The 15,752-nt window shown below is 48.6% G+C and overlaps 3 protein-coding genes across 3 annotated transcripts; all 3 read right to left on the bottom strand.

Moving 5' to 3' along the window:
* Positions 1–134: 134 nt before the first annotated feature.
* On the bottom strand, positions 135–5,667 carry LOC131289774 (lamin Dm0). The gene is made up of 6 exons (XM_058319084.1): positions 4,890–5,667; positions 1,682–2,129; positions 1,146–1,607; positions 854–1,075; positions 676–780; positions 135–589 (listed from the first exon to the last, which is right to left on the bottom strand). The coding sequence occupies exons 1-6, from the start codon at positions 5,306–5,308 to the stop codon at positions 551–553; spliced, it is 1,695 nt and encodes a 564-aa protein (XP_058175067.1). The 5' UTR covers positions 5,309–5,667; the 3' UTR covers positions 135–550.
* A 544-nt stretch (positions 5,668–6,211) lies between these two features.
* LOC131285915 (maltase A3-like) lies at positions 6,212–8,204 on the bottom strand. Its single transcript, XM_058314769.1, has 4 exons — positions 7,698–8,204; positions 7,057–7,623; positions 6,394–6,989; positions 6,212–6,329 (listed from the first exon to the last, which is right to left on the bottom strand). Exons 1-4 carry the CDS (start codon positions 8,202–8,204, stop codon positions 6,212–6,214), a joined length of 1,788 nt encoding a protein of 595 aa, XP_058170752.1.
* Positions 8,205–9,387: 1,183 nt separating this feature from the next.
* LOC131288648 (sphingomyelin phosphodiesterase) lies at positions 9,388–12,300 on the bottom strand. The gene is made up of 5 exons (XM_058317798.1): positions 12,190–12,300; positions 10,456–12,095; positions 10,200–10,384; positions 9,957–10,139; positions 9,388–9,584 (listed from the first exon to the last, which is right to left on the bottom strand). Exons 1-5 carry the CDS (start codon positions 12,251–12,253, stop codon positions 9,467–9,469), a joined length of 2,190 nt encoding a protein of 729 aa, XP_058173781.1. The 5' UTR covers positions 12,254–12,300; the 3' UTR covers positions 9,388–9,466.
* Between the last annotated feature and the right edge of the window lie 3,452 nt (positions 12,301–15,752).

Genomic DNA, 15,752 nt, shown 5'->3' with positions numbered 1-15,752 from the left:
TAGTGTTTGTTTTTCTTCTCTTCATTTAAATAATTGTTTTTCCAACAAAAGGCCTCTTCTTTACTGTGTGCTTTGCTTTTTTAGGATTTGCTCATTTGATCGACGTGATCCTACTCTCCCTCTTGTACTTGTGATGGTTTGAATTACACCTTGCCCCATCAGTATCGGTTGGTTTTAAGGGTTCGGTTTTTAAGTAGTTGATATTTAGTTGTCACGTACCCCGGTACTAAGTTTTATAGTACCGTTAAAACGTGCGGTTTCGAATTGGCGTTCGAAACGAAACGAAAAAAAATGTGAAAAAGAGAAGATGACCGGCAAATTGTAAATCCTTCCACCACCACCGTCGTCTGTGGCGTTGATTGTTGCGTGGGGTTGTTGCCTAGCGGTTCATAAAGCCCGCCAACGAGTCCTCGGGCATATTGTTAAATTATTAGCTTACAATATACGTCAAAGGAGACGAACACATATATAATGTCTATATAGGTAAAATTATGCCTATGCATCGTTTTGCTGTTTCTGGCTAGTTGCTTGCTTGCTTGTTGTTTGCTCTCTACATAATCCGACACTTTTCGTCTCCTTTGGGCTCGCCCTTTAATAGGATGAAAATAAAGATGAAAGTTAGTACCGGAAATAACGTTGACGTTTGCCTTAACTTGGTTGAAAATTATCTCATACCTGCTGATGGTACAGCTCTTCACCGCCATAGCTGCCCAAGTATTCACGGTGGCGTGATGCGGCGGTGGAAATTACTCGCTTTACTCGCTCCGAAGCAGCAACCTCCTGTGAGAATGAAAACAATTTATATTACTCTCGATTCCCCCGGTAGGCCTCCGAAAGCAGTACAATAGCTTACCTCTCCATCGCTGTTCAAAAGCTGGGTGGACATGTTGTCACCGGCAAACCATTTCTGTCCCTTCATAACGATCGTACTCGGTGGCTCGTGGTCCTTGCCAAGGTCTGACGACCAAACGGTCACAAATGCGCCCCCATCCAGCTTCAGTGAACGGTGGAATTTGAATGCCGTCTCGTTGGCACCGACTTTACGGATCAGCGTCCAGCCACCGATTTGTACTTCCTGGAAGGAACGATAAAAAGGAATTTTTTAGTAACTGACAATGGGAACAGTTTTCTACCTTCGAGCTTACCTTGGAAGATTTGTTGTGAAGCTTAACGTATTTTCCCTCCGGATCAACCTCAACGATCTCGATGTCCCCCTTAGCCGAAGACGTTACGGAAAAATCCGACACGCTGCGTTCGTCCGATTCCTCCAGCACGGTGCGCTTACGCTTGGCCGCGGCGGCACGGCTGGGCGTACGGCGAACGGGGCCACTGCTGCGGGCCATACTGCTCGAGGATGAGGTAGAGAAGATCGTTGTCTGGCTTCCGGGCGTGATGTTCAGGCGGACCTCCTCCGAGGACAGCAGTTTGTCGTAGGCGGCGATTTCCATGTCGAGCGAAATCTTGATGTCCATCAGATCCTGGTACTCCTGCAGCTGGTGGGAAATTTCCTTGCGCAAACGTTCGACCTCGTCCATAAGCTTGGACTTCTCGGCGGCGTGGCGCACACGCTCCTCGTTCATCTGCAGCTCCAGATCGCGCAGGCGAGTCTAAAAAAAAAGCAATGAAAATTTACACAACTTACATCTTTGCCGGTTTACTCCTCATCGGTCTTTTAACATACCTCGTAAAGATCCGAGATTTCCTCACGATTGACACGCAGCTGCATGTCGTATTGGTCGCGCAGATCCTGCAGCGTCTGCTGCAGCTTCGCCTCGTACTGCTCGGACAGCATGCCATCGATCTCGCTGATCTCCACCTGGCGGCGGGTCTTCGTTTCGGTCAGCTCCTGCTGATGTACCTGATCCTTGAAGGTCAGCTCCTCGCGCAAACTCTGGACCGTGTTCTCCAGGTCGACGCGGGCCAGCGTCTCCTCCTCGAGGTTCTTGCGCACCACATCCAGTTGCTTCTTCAGACGGGCCACCTCCTTCTCCAGCTCCTTCTGCTCTTCCTTGGCCTTCTTGTGCTCGGATAGCAGTGTGGTATACTTTCCGGACACCTCGTTTGCGCGGGATTCTTGCGCGCGTGCATTACGCTCGGCGTCGGCGGCTTCCTTCGTCTTGCGCTCCAAACTAAAATTGTAAAATTAAATTATTACAGATTTTAAAAATTCATTATCTTATTCCTAATTCCTACCGTGCTTCTATTTTATTTAAAAAAATATATGATAAAAAAATGCCTAACTAAACATCGTCGAATGCAAGATCCTCCGGAAGCAAATCACATTCCACATGTTTCGATTTGCCACAAATCTAAGATCACCATCATTTGACTCGTGTTGCGGTCGTTTGGGCAGACGAACGAACGTGCAAGATAAGCGTGATAGTTTTCGAGCAGATTTCGACCCCAGGCGCAGCACGCACAACAGACCCGCCGCTGCGGCTCAATGCCTAAATATAGCACTAGTTCCCACATCACCAGCCGTCGGCAAATGTTTTCGGGAGCTACGCCATGTGGCATATTATGCTGCTGCCATTTCTGATTACACACCATCCCCCTTCTACGCTTCCTTCCTCCTAGAATTTACTATGCTGGTAGCCCATAAATGAAAACTCTTGACAATGTGAAGTGGGGGTAACACCATGAATCAGCGATCGCGAGATTATCAACGCCACACGAAGTAATAAGAACAGGAGAAGATTTTCCCTTGCAGTTGGCCCCCTCAACCATTTTATTATCAAATCGTTTTATTTATTTTCTTTTTTTCCTGTTGCTCAAGTACAGGAAGAGCGTCGTTTAAACCAAGCACGCGATTATGGGGGTCGCTTGGTTTTTGCAGCCTACTCTGAGCATGGAGTTTTAGAGGAACATTCAAGCTTTCAATCGAACCAAAAAGTGAATGGAAAAAAAACATCGATCCAAGGCGGCTACAGGTCAGAAATCAGCGCCTCCTACGCAATGCTTCCGGCAGCTTTTACTTTGCCTCGGGAAGGGACCGGTTTGAAAGTCAAAGTGCACGTGATGTGGGATGATAAGATCGTCTTCTCTCTCTGTTGAAATGGGGAACATAACTTTCTCAATCCTCCCGTTAACCGAAGCTGCACTCTCGTATTATATACATAAAAATCTATCCCCCGCAAGGAAAATACATAGCGCATACCCACACCAACGTAGCAAAACCGAAGGGAAATTCAAATGGGCGCTGTGTGATCTGTGATCCACGGTTGAGAGATAGAACATTCCTTGGCCGCGGTTTGGAGGATGGTGATGTCATACCCCGGCTCAACGCGTTATACGTGTTCGCGCCCGCGCACTAACACTCTCGCGTGGTTAAATGCGCGCGTCGAATATCTTTGAAGCGGCTGAGCCAGCGCATTTATTCCTCATCTTTCTCGGCGGGCCCAAAACCCGTACAGTCACGCAAAGCGATTTGGATGGTGACAATAAAAAAGGAAAAAGTCACACATGAAGGGAGCGGAGTCAGTGTCAATATTTGATGTTCCACCGAAAAATATGTGCTCGCCTACTTGATGCTCAAGCATTCGTCTTGGGACACTGAAGGGGGTGAGGGAAGTATTAACCGGCTCGTGATCGTTTATGTTTCGATTTTTTTTTCCCTATGTTTCGTTCCTGCGCGTCGCTCTGGGCTTCCTAATTCTATGCTGTGCATGTTCAATTGAATGTAAAGACGTGGGAATTCATCATAGAAGCATCGTCGTAAGCTAACGGAACACGGGAGGGGCCGGTCACACCCGCACGCCTCCGGATGGGAAGAGGGGGAGAACAGTTTGTATACACGCCAAGCCAAGGCCCGTGGCCGCGAAGTCATTGAAGCGAATGAGAATGGGAGAAAATAAACAGAAAATCGTGGACGCGGTCCCTTCAGCCATTCTGTTTGCAGACGCAACAGCGAGGGGACGCCGCCTTGCACTACGGTTTGGTCATTAACCTTGGGTCGTAGGGCTTTTAGTTTAGGAAGGGGAACAGAGACTACTCCCATTAAACTTATCGCACTATGGTGCTATAAAATAACAATTTTGCTTCCAACAATGTATTGCTGTAGGAGCAAATAATTTCCTCTTATGTTTCACATTCTCCCAGCATTGTCACCGTATGGTAGCGAACGTGCCGGTGGCATAACGAATACATAAATACCCGCCAAATCGAAGATTTCTATCCCGTGCGAGGAATGGAGAATGTGGATACTTGTTTATTCCAATTTTTTTTGGATCCCATATCGATAGCCGCATTCATTCGGTCGTCCATTCCATTTGTCGTGGTGCTACAACCGGCTTTTACCGGTGTCAAAAGAACTGATGTCATCTCGAAATTTAGAAACCAATTTCTCAATGTGTGGAAGGAATAATCCAAAAATTACGTCATGGAGTGTAAGACGAACGGTGTGGGTTTTAAGGCCATTCGAAGCGAAAAGCCTTGGACAACGTCATATTTACTATCGCCGTTCGGTCCATCGATGTTCGATGAGGATTGTATGACTTCATACGGTGACGTAATTTGTTTACAGTGGAATCGTCATGGTCAATTCGGTGTAATCGTCAACCACGCCGGCCTTTGGATTTTATGAAAATCAGTTGCAAAGGTTTACACACTAAAAACGCCATCCATCATCCCTATTGTTTATGTTCCATTTTTACAACACTAGCTGTTTTATTTAGGAACCATTTTGTCACGAAACGGTGACGTCATCGACGTAATTAAAAAACATTCCTACACGACGCCCTTTTGGTTTCGAGTACGCTGCAGGGGACCGAGGCAAAAATCGAGCAGTTTCGGGTTCCGTTGGCCGCTAGCTAAATCGACGGAACACTCGGTGTGAAGACAACAAACAAATGGATGCCAAGCCGAGATGGAGGCACGCCGTTGTCGCTTACCGTTTTTTGAGGTCATCGTTTTCCTCCCAGATGCGCTTGGCATCGATCTCCAGCTTGGCCTTTTCGCGGGCCGTTTCATCGAGCAGTTTGCGCGCATCGGACAGCTCATGCTCGTACATGGACTTGATGTTGGACACCTCGCGTGTGACCGTCTCCTGGGACGTGCGGACCTCCATCGTGAGACGCGAGTTCTCCTGCTCGAGGAACCGCACGCGGTCGATGTAGCACGCCAGGCGATCATTGAGATTCTGTAGGTCCACTTTCTCCTGTATCCGGGACAGGCGTGTCGGGCTGAGCGGGCTGGTGGGGCGCCCGGTGTGGTGGTGCGTCGCACCCGCCACACTACCGCCCTGCACCGGAGTACTCGACTGCATCGGGACCGGCGTCGATGCGGCGGAACGCTTCGTTTTCTGAGACATTTTAACCACTTTTTCTGCGCTACACTGTCTAGTAATTTATGTTTTTCACTTTCTTAGCCCGTCGTACTGTCACTTGGTCGTCTTCTTTCCTCAAAATGCCCCCGAAACTCCGGCTTTGGTTTGTCTCGCGTGCACACACACACACGCACACACGCGCGCACTGGTTCGCACAAGCAACTGAAACACTGGCTGCAAATAGTGCAATATCTACGCTACCGTGCGTAGTCACAGACTCTTCAACATTGAACACTCGTTGCAAACAGAACACAATTGGGATTTTAACACAAATTCGACCGAAACAGCACGAATAAAATGCACCACGTTTAAGCGCGTCCTGAACGCCGACCCACGCTTAGTGACAGTCCGTTTTCGTTTGACAGCAGTTTGAGCAAAATCGGTATTCGGAAGATCCGAAGATTCGATCCCTAGACGGATTCGAAATATTCGAATCTCATTTGACGGTTTCTAGAGATTTGATTCGATTGGGATTGGAATCAGATTTGATTTGTTGAGGGATTCGATTTGATTTGATACTGACTTGATCCGAATCCAATGTACATTCTGACTTCCTATTGTAAATCATTCGATAAATACAACAAAAGCTCGATGTGCACGCATGGGTTATGACGAATTGAGTTCCGGAGATCCGGATCTCAGAATGGATTTGAATCGAAAGGTTCGAATCTCTACCACGATTCGACATTTCCATCACTAGTATCACCCGATGCGGCCATCGCCCACGGTTATTAAAACTGTATTATCCAACCTCTTTGAGCAACTTTTATTGCACTTAAATAACCTTGAGCCTACCCGACCTTGGTTTTGGTAAATACCTCGGTTTCGGATTCGAGCAGTCAGTTGAAAATACAAATTTCCCATGAAAAATGTTTCTTTATTTACTCATCATTGTAGCCATACATCACAAATGGAGGAATAAAGTTTTTCGAACGGTGCAACGTGTGCTTTCAGGACGAATGCTTCATTTGGCAGCAGTACGATGTCTTTCGTTGCCACGGCGGAGCTAAAAATGGGAAGAAACAATGTTATCTAAAGTGCCCGTGAAACGTAATTCCATTGCGTATTACCCTCGAATGTTGTGTGACCCAACACTGACGACGTCGAAATATAGTTTGCTGGGAAGGGAATCCGCCAACGCGGCAGCACTGATCACCTCTAGCTGATCGCCAAGATTAGCCAGTGTGATGTAAGTATTATAGTTTGCGAGCTCACGTACGACGGCTAGAACGGTGTCCTTCAGAGCCACGGCCTTTACAGAACCCAATTGGAATGTTTTCGTCTTCCTCAGCTCCGTCATCGCCCGGTACACTTTCAAATGACTCTTCTCGGCTTCCTCCTGTACCTGAACGTTTACTTCCTGATACAGCGGTCCTACCGGGAGCCATGTCTTCGACCCGTTAGTGAATCCCGCCATCGATGTACTATCCCATTGGAATGGCGTCCGGCAGGGGTCCCTTGATTTCCCTGCGTACAGTTCCTCCCCAGCGTTGCAGGCGGCTGGATCGACCGTGTCCTTCCACGATATCTCCACATCCGTCATGCCGATCTCTTCGCCTTGGTAAGTAACACTCGCCCCCGATAGACTAAGCAGTATCATATTCAATGCGTCGATCCGATTCACACCCATCCGACTGCCCACACGCGATCGATCGTGGTTGCCCATCTACGAAACAAGTAAAGCATGGCATTGTATTACATCGACTTATGCTTTTCCAAACATACATACATACCACCCAGTTCGGAACTTGCCCAGCCGGAAGTATGTTCATCCAATCTTCAACCACTTTGACGTAATCGGATGCTACCGATTGTGCGTTCAGCTCGGTAATGATTCGAAAGTTGAATGGCATATGCGACCCCAGCTCCCCGGTGGTGCTTTGGTAGTACGTCTTGAGGACATCCAGGGATGAGTAGGCCTCGGTCATCATCAGTCGGGTGTCTCCGCCTAGCTCGGTCTGGTACGCATCGACCAGTACTCTCCACTGATAAACCATCTCCACCGTTTCGGGCAAATCTTGGGTGTAAACATGGCTCAGATAGGTGGTATCCTCGGTGTCCTCCGTCAGTCCACTCGGTGGCTCGTCCCGCAGTTCCTCGTCTTCGTAGAGCGTTGGAACAGCATCGATGCGGAACCCATCGACACCCTTATCCAGCCAGAAGGTAAGGATATCTTTCATTTCCTGCACCACCGTCGGATTGCGATAGTTCAGATCCGGTTGTTCGACGGTAAACTGATGGAGATAGTACTGCTGCCGTGTTTCGCTCCATTCCCATGCACTTCCACGGAATGCTTGAATCTACCGGACAGAAAATATGCACACCAAAATCAAAACACCTGCCCAAACACCACCAAGAGGGAGATGATCATTACCCAATTATTAGGTGGAAGGTTTCTTCCACCGGCCGGGTTTGTCTTTCCATCGTGCCACACGTAGTAATCTTCGTAACCTGCCACTCGATTTTCCGACTTGATGAACCACTCGTGCTTGTTGCTCGAATGGTTCGGTACAAAGTCCATGATCACCTTCAGGTCCAACGCTTTCGCCTGCTCCACCAACCGATCGAAGTCCGCCATCGTGCCAAACTCCTCGTGAATGTCCCGGAAGTCGGATATATCGTAGCCAAAGTCCACCATCGGCGATTTGTAGATTGGGGACATCCAAAACGCTTTAACCCCGATGGACTTTAGGTACGGTAGCTTGGAGGTGATCCCATTCAGATCGCCGACACCGTCTCCATCGCTATCCATGAACGATCGAGGGTAGATCTGGTAGAAGGCCGCCTTTTGCCACCAGTCGCGAGTGGCCAATTCAGCACCCGCGATGAGGCAGGGAACGATCACCACAATTACCACGATAGCACGTTGCCAGTTCCACATTTCCAATATACTAGTGATGGAACCGTCTCTAGGTCAGCTGTTTTATGCAATTTTCGTTGTTTGTCAATCCCAATCAGGAAAGGATCAATAGCAATCGACTGTCGAGTGGAAACGATGGCGCTCTATCGATTAGGGAAGCGATAAGATACCATCGGTTGGGGATTAATGCACGCAAAGAAATTGAAGTGTATAAAGCACTCCAAAAGGTTGCCTTCAGTTTACCTTGAAAGGAGAAATAAAAGCCATCTAATGGGTAGAGGTTCAGTCGAATGAAATGTAGTTAAAAGAATCCGGCATAATGTTAAATAATTTATTTTGGTGAGATTCATTTACTCCTATGTACACGCTTAACGTAATTAAGATTCTACACAGATGCTGACTCTCGTTTCGTTTTGAAATATCCTACTCCAGCAACGAGAACTAGCCGAGTACTTGTTTCTCCTGTACTGTTAAGTCTCTCGTTTCGATTCGAATCGTCGGTTTAACTGCTCACGACTTTCTTTTTGCGCCACTTGCACTCAATGCGGGATACAATACAATTCGATTGTACGCTTTCCATTCGACCTTCCTTCATGCTTCATTTATCACAACCCTTGAACTCATTTTGACTCGGATTTTGAAAAATTGGTTCCACTAACCCCGGGATCTACAGATATCACTGATTTCCTCTCGGCCCCCTTACTCAATATTTAGAGGGAGTCTCGTTTGCGTTGCCGGAGTCGATCCGGAAGGGCTATTTTCTCCACGACTTTCACAGGGCGGCCACAGCAGCAGCAGCAGCATTGGTGCATCCGCTGGAATGTCCACTGGGGGGAGTGCTCAGCAGTGCCGTCATCGTTTTCGCCAGAAAATTTTCGTTATCCCGTGGATGGCGTAGGAAATGCTGTTTAGGGACAATAGGACGTGTAGTAAAAACGGGCCCGAATCCTCACTCATTTGGAGGGAGATGAAGGTGGAAATCGGAAATTATTTCACAACACTGACACCAAAACGTCTTGAAACCGACATCCCATACCTTGGAAAGCAGCCACATTGCTTTTTTTTATTACTGTGTTGTATCCATTTTACATAGAGTGTGTAGTGTTGGCTTGGGTTAGAATTGGTTTTCTTATTCACATTCACAATAAGTTTAGCATAGAATTATATGCTCCAGACCGCGGGGCGCGGGATTGGGCCGAATGTAACCTTAATAACTAACAGCGTGTAATGCACAAGAATGATATTAGTTTCGGTAGCAAAAATAACGAAGAAAATGAAAATATTCAACCGCCAGCGCGCTGTACGCTGGGTAGTTTCTTGTTGCGCTCGTGCGCTTCCGCCACCTCGTGTTCGTGTTGTGCCATCAGTAGTGCTGCGTCTTGGTCGCTTTTGGACCCGCGGCTGCAAACAATAACGGGGGGAAAGCGAAAGATAACAAAACAGCGGAAAAACCATCACCAAAGAAGATGAAGGGCACAGGCGGAGAAGGAATTAATCATCGCGCACGGCGTGATGAAAGTGGAGGCTTTTTGGCACACGAGGAGTAGGGGGGAGTATTAGCGTAGGAGAAGCAACGGGAAACACCAAAGGTAATGCTTACGGTACTAGAGAGGGTAGTAACCATCACCAAGATGCTTATGCTGTCAATCACGGTTAGAAAGGATGAATGGCGAAAGAAGGAACCAGGCAGTGTCAAATGTACAGCGATTGGGGGGGTAGGAGGGAAGCGATGGAAGAAGCGGTTTTTAGAAGATTTTCTTGTAGAGTACATACGAAGAGCTGATCGAACTAAAGAGCCAATCTTTCCAGCCTTTGTTACTCTCGTCGATCTTGGCCTCGACGTCTTCGCAGAAGTACTTTCGATCGTGCGATCGACCGCTCTTGGCATCGCACAGGATACGCTTACGGCATTTGTAGTCACACTCCGGTTTGACGGGCGAGTTCTTCCAGTAATGCCTGCAAGGAGCAAAGCCATTCGTAAGAGGACCGTGTCACTTTCCCCCTTGTAACACTCACTTGTAGTAAAGATCGAACAGTTCTTTGCTGTCCGTCATGTTGTTGATCCACTGATCCCAGTCCGCCGGTCGAAGTCCCTTCATACCGTAGGCTGCCCGGGTCGAGTAGAGCTTGTACCAGATCGGGTAGTCGTACAGGTTGGCCTCCTTGAGGTTCATGATCCATGACTCGTGATCAACAACCAACTGGAATGATATGTTAGTCAGCTCTCTTGAGTTTTATCGCCTTTTTGAGCTGAGGTTCAGGTTCAACTTACCCGCGTAGTTTCATCGTGATCACCATCGATGTAGTATATTCGGTAGCCTGGATTGAGGTCATTGTAGGGCGTAACCGATGGCCCAATGTACGCTATGCTGGTGGCTCGGCTAAGATCGTGCGGATCGTAGAACACCTCAAACTCATCAAAGTGCGTATGGCCAAAGAACTGAGCCGTGATAGTGCTCTCGAAGCGGGACACAATTTTGTAATAATTGCGACTCCACACCTTGAGACAGTCCGAATGGCCGGGAGGAATGTGGCCAATCACGTGCACCTTCTCGCCCGCAAACTCCGCACTTTGCAGCTCGTAGATGAACCACTGCAGCTCGGTGGCCGGATCGGTGGAGTTGAGCAGAAGCCACCAGTTCTTATTGTTGCAGTAGTTCATGTTGAGCGAGATGATGCGATAGCCGGGCCGCACGAGGACGGAATAGAACGCACCGCGTCGTACCGTATGGGAAACGCTCGCCGGCAACCAACGTCTCCACTGTACGTCGAGCTCGTCGTACAGCCAGGAGATGGAACTGTCCACCTGCTGGACGTACGGCGGTGGGAAACTGTTAACCGGAGCACTCTCGTGGTTGCCCAGCGCCGGGAAGATGGGAATACCGGGGAACTTCTCCGACATCTGCTTGACCGTCTCCTTGAGTACCTTCAAATTTTCCTCCTTCGTCTGATTCCAGACATCGTGCGGCGGCAGGTCACCGGTCCAGATGATGAAATCGATGTCGGAGTGCGCATCGGCGATGTGGTTCAGCATGTGATCCACCGTCCGCTGGGGTGTGTCACACTTCCGGTAGTCGCCCCACTTCCCGGCCGCCCCGTTTGGCGTTGTCGGGCGACCGTTTGTCAGCCGGCAGCACAGCGGCTCGTTGCAGTCCGCATTCGAGCCCTCGGCGTAGTACGGATCGAAGTGTGTGTCGGAAAGGTGAAGCACCTTAAACACTGGAGCCCCCTCCTTAGGTAGGGCCAGCTCGCGAGGATCCGGTTTCGGGACGGGTGGAAACTCGACCTCCCATTCGTGGTACGGATTGTAGATATCGCCACAGGCATCCCCGATGATGAAGCCACAGATCTCATCCGGCCCAATGGTGATCCGTTTGAGCACGTAAATAACCTCGACGCCAAACAGTTGACTAACGCCCTCGCAGACTCGTGCGTGTTGAATCTTCAGGTTCACGCAGTACTGGTAGATCATGTTGATGATCTCCTCCTTGCTCTTGCCCGTACGAATGTAGTGCTGCAGCAAACCGGCGCCGGCTTTGCAAGCCGTACAGGACACCTGCGACATCACGCTCGTCTCCAGCTCGAACGCGACCTGCTGCAGGTTGAAGTACTTGATCGTCTTCGTCAGCAGCGGCGGCAGATGGGACTCTTCCTTGTTGTAGTAGAACAACGTCCTGGCCGTCGCATTGTCCCTTGCCTCCTGCATACGCCTCAACGCCTGCTCGTCCTCGTCGCCCTCGACCAGCTGAAACCCGCCCGACGGAGGAAGCTGATGCTTGTTGTACTGATTTTGTAGCCACGGATAAATGCTTCGCGGTGCCGCTTCCGCCGTCCAGTTATCCTCCGGCACCTTCCATTCCACCTGCGGTCGCCGCTGCTCGCCACCGACGGAGTTGAACAGGAAGGGATGAGCTGCAGGTAGAGGAAACACACACAAGCCAAACAAAACAAAAACCGTCAACAACCTTTTAGTTCCTAATGGGTTCGTCACGCTCTCCATTCTTACATTGCGCTATTCGAAGTATCTCCAGCAGAACGATGAACACAATTGGAAAGTAGTATTGACTCATCTTTTCGGGTGACTTAATCCGCGCCTGGTCAACGGAACCCACCGACGGCAGAGGGTAGTAGTAAATCTGGGAGGAAAAAATGAAACAGCATGGTTGGTTCATGAGCTATGGTCGGTATCAGTTTCACTTTCCGTTTCTACATAGTAATTGACGGCCGCTGACCGTTTGTGCCCGAGGTCGACGGGGTGGTAAATCACTACACTTGGTCGTTGACGACATCGCCGTACGCAGACACATATTTCTTGATGAAAACTTACGCTCGATTGCAGAAAACTCGTACAGAAAGTGAACTATGGATATCGGATTGCGGAAAGGGACTGGTACCTTTTGGAAGGCTTGCTTACCAGGTGTATTTTGAGCCAATGAGTTTGATATTGCACCTCCGTTATCAGTAAAATAATCCAGTATGCCTATTTGCCGACTTGGGGCGTAAGATTTTTCCGTAATCTTAAACCGGTGGTATAAGGTTTTGCAAATATTTTGTGTTGCATACCAGCCAGCAACTTGGAAAGCGCAATAAATTCTTGAACTATAGTGATAGCAAATACGAGTGCATATATTTGTTAGGGTTTACGCTTGGCAACTGTGCAGCCATCTACAGCGTCCACAGTGTGTTATCAGATCAGGTTGTGATGAAGTTATATTTATCTGCTCGTAAATCTGAAAGACAGCTCAGCTTCCTGAATTGAATTCAAGGTTAAACACCATCATCTGCAGTCAATTTGTTGCCACATTGGACATAACTCCTTAGAGGGAGGAAATGCATTCAATTTGTTATTCAATATTCATGTCACTTGATGGACATGGTGGTTCCAGGCAAAGACACCTTCCCCCCTGGGGCTAGAGTGTGTTCGATAGCTGATCGTTTCCTGTTTACAACGGTTTTCTCAAACCGGTAGATGCCTCGGCACGTGCGTTGGCATCAATTCTATTCGCCAAGTGGGCGCACTTTTCCCCCCTTCAGGCGATCGGCTGTAACCTACTTCAGTGATCTCCATTCTTAGGAAGAATTTAGATCTGTATCCGGCCAACCGGTGACACAACAGGTTTTTGAGCGTCCACGATCTTAACCTCGTTTAGGAGAGTTTCCTCCTTGCATAATGGCAGAGTTAGCCGATTGCAATGGTTTTTAGTTGCGAGTGTGTAACCAACCAGTTGCCAAGGTGAATGCATGTCGCATCCGGAAGATTGTTACCAGGTAAAGGTAGCTAAATGTCCCATGTCGTCAAGATAGTCCTGTCAGGATCGTCTTTATCTGGCAAACACTAATGCATTCCTTCGCTCGAGAGCTTAGTTCTGGTACATTACTTGTTATGTGACTCAACGGGGGGTGGTGCTGGAAGTCTTTCTCAGGTTGACAATGCTGTGTTCGCTACTACCCGGTAGCTGGTGGTAGCACAACAAAGAGGCTTTATCCGAGACCTGAATCGCAAAGCTAAGCTCGTGGCTCGTGGAGATACATTCACGCCCTGATTGCTTGCCGGCGGAGGAGAGCGCTTGTGTGCGCGAAAAGCGTGCGAACAAGATACGATCTGTGCAGTGGACAGTGGGCGCGTGGGACAAAGAAAAGTACGCGCTTCATTATGTCCAAAGGTGGAAACAGCCACCCGATTCACCCGTTTCCCGAGGCGTTGCATCGGCAGTTGAATATGAACATATTTTGGGATGAAAACCGGTCGGAGTTTTCTTAACGTATTTTATTTTTTCTTTTACCGTAGCTCGATCGCGTGTGATGAAAGAAACCAGTTTCCAAGATCGACGCACGGAGGAGGAGAAGGAGGTTGCGAATCTTCGGTGCCGTCGATCAGTTTCGATTGCTGCCAAAGTAGGTCACACTCGGAGGCTCTTCCCCTCCTCGGTTCAAGGTTTTGCATCTTAAGCATACGATTAACTGCGCGAACGGGAACTGGGAAGAATGCAGAAATCAATCGTCTGTTTGGTTTGGTTGGGGTTCTTCTCCTTCATTGGCGTTCCGGCCGCGACACCACGAACGTCCGCCAAACTCCGCCAAACTCCGATGTTATTCATAAAAGACAACTAACCGTAAGTCCCGCGCGCGCGGCTCAAGTTTGACTTGGCGGGTTGTGTTGTGTACGGTTCGTTGGGTGGCGCGTACTTTCTCGTAAACATTTTTCGAACGCTCTACGTCCCGGTTTAACGCGCATGCAAAAAGAGAAATGTATGAATAATTGATGCGGTAAGAGCGGTTTTACTTTTCTTCTCCCCCCATCGTCTTTCTCTCTCGCCCAAGGGTGGTGAGTATGTCCATCGTGTGAGCTATGTCGTCGGTTTGGGTTGGTGAAATTTGTATCTCATCTTTCCTTCAAAAAAACATACTCGTAAACCCATCATCATATATCAACAACGGGCATTTGATTGACCCGGTTGTGGAGCGCTGGACATGGTATCTGAAAACTTCCCGACTAACCAAGTGTGATACACGAACCCCTCACTTCCCGTGGGGGGTCGATCGTATGCGGATCGTTTTATCGTTAAAATAACTTCACTTCTCTTCATTTTGCACCTCCAACTTTCCTCCGCTTCGGGCGCATGAATTATTTTAATCAACCTTAAATGCAAACGTTAAACAATAATAACAATTTCTGTCACGCATCGTTACGAGGCCTCGCCACAAAACCCCACCCACCCCCCACACCCAATATGCTCACCCTTGTAATGTCCGTTCGCGTAAATCGCTACGAGGTACACGTGAATTCGAAGATTGCACAAGTCTCATTATCATATCGGTTGATGAGTTCGTTTCGATGCGAGCGGGAAAAGAGGGTTAACTCGGTTACTGCAACGTCCTCCCTACACCCTACACCCTCCTCACCGGGTGATGATTACAAGCGACACAAGATGCATTCCCGAGGTTACACCCTGTGTGGTGTGGGGCTTTTGTAAAATTATGTTTCTTTTGGATTCGAACACAATGGAACCACCCTTCTGCATAGTGCTGGTGCGCTGGCAAGGTTGGCAGAAAGTGGTCTTACGTACGGCGTGTGCGTTGTCAAACACAAACCACGCGGCGGGCGTCTTCGGAAGGCCTGCCAACAACTATTACACTAACAGTGGCAATTCTTTAACGACCGGCTCTGGCGCTTTTGCTCCTGTTAAAAACAGTCAGCCATCATCTGGAAGGCAATCAAATGCAAAACCCCCCCGTTTTTGTATCCAATTGTTCTTAGTCCAGTGGAAAATTGCCTCTCTTAGGGTGGGGAAACATTATTTCTCGTGACTTGAAGCTACCATATCCAGATAATTCCATTCGTCTTCAGCGACGTGACGTATCCTTGGATGCAAGGTGAGCTCATCATCTTCCTCAAGGCACTCGGTTGTTGTTGTTGTCTGCAAACGATCAAGTACTATTAATCGACAGAAGGTGGAAGGTGTGTGGAACTAGAAAGCCCGCCGGTGTTGTGAAAGGAGGAAAGCGGAATAAAGCTGTGAATAATGCGCGCCACCCCGCGTCATAATGCCATTTGCCATCAGCATCGTC

Source organism: Anopheles ziemanni, chromosome 3, assembly GCF_943734765.1.
Source record: "Anopheles ziemanni chromosome 3, idAnoZiCoDA_A2_x.2, whole genome shotgun sequence".
Classification (NCBI taxonomy): Eukaryota; Metazoa; Arthropoda; class Insecta; order Diptera; family Culicidae; genus Anopheles; species Anopheles ziemanni.
This window is presented reverse-complemented; position numbering and strand designations above follow the sequence as displayed.

Excerpts from the sequence above, each read along its gene's own strand:
- LOC131289774 (XM_058319084.1), bottom strand. The coding sequence starts at position 5,308 with ATGTCTCAGAAAACGAAGCGTTCCGCCGCATCGACGCCGGTCCCGATG. Across the intron at positions 1,608-1,681 it reads AAATCTCGGATCTTTACGAG|ACTCGCCTGCGCGATCTGGA; the intron begins GTATGTTAAAAG and ends CTTTTTTTTTAG. Across the intron at positions 781-853 it reads TTTTGAACAGCGATGGAGAG|GAGGTTGCTGCTTCGGAGCG; the intron begins GTAAGCTATTGT and ends TCATTCTCACAG.
- LOC131285915 (XM_058314769.1), bottom strand. The coding sequence starts at position 8,204 with ATGTGGAACTGGCAACGTGCTATCGTGGTAATTGTGGTGATCGTTCCC. Across the intron at positions 7,624-7,697 it reads ACCTTCCACCTAATAATTGG|ATTCAAGCATTCCGTGGAAG; the intron begins GTAATGATCATC and ends TCTGTCCGGTAG. Across the intron at positions 6,990-7,056 it reads GGCAAGTTCCGAACTGGGTG|ATGGGCAACCACGATCGATC; the intron begins GTATGTATGTAT and ends CTTGTTTCGTAG.
- LOC131288648 (XM_058317798.1), bottom strand. The coding sequence starts at position 12,253 with ATGAGTCAATACTACTTTCCAATTGTGTTCATCGTTCTGCTGGAGATA. Across the intron at positions 10,385-10,455 it reads ATCACGATGAAACTACGCGG|TTGGTTGTTGATCACGAGTC; the intron begins GTAAGTTGAACC and ends ATATCATTCCAG. Across the intron at positions 9,585-9,956 it reads TTTAGTTCGATCAGCTCTTC|CCGCGGGTCCAAAAGCGACC; the intron begins GTATGTACTCTA and ends TATTGTTTGCAG.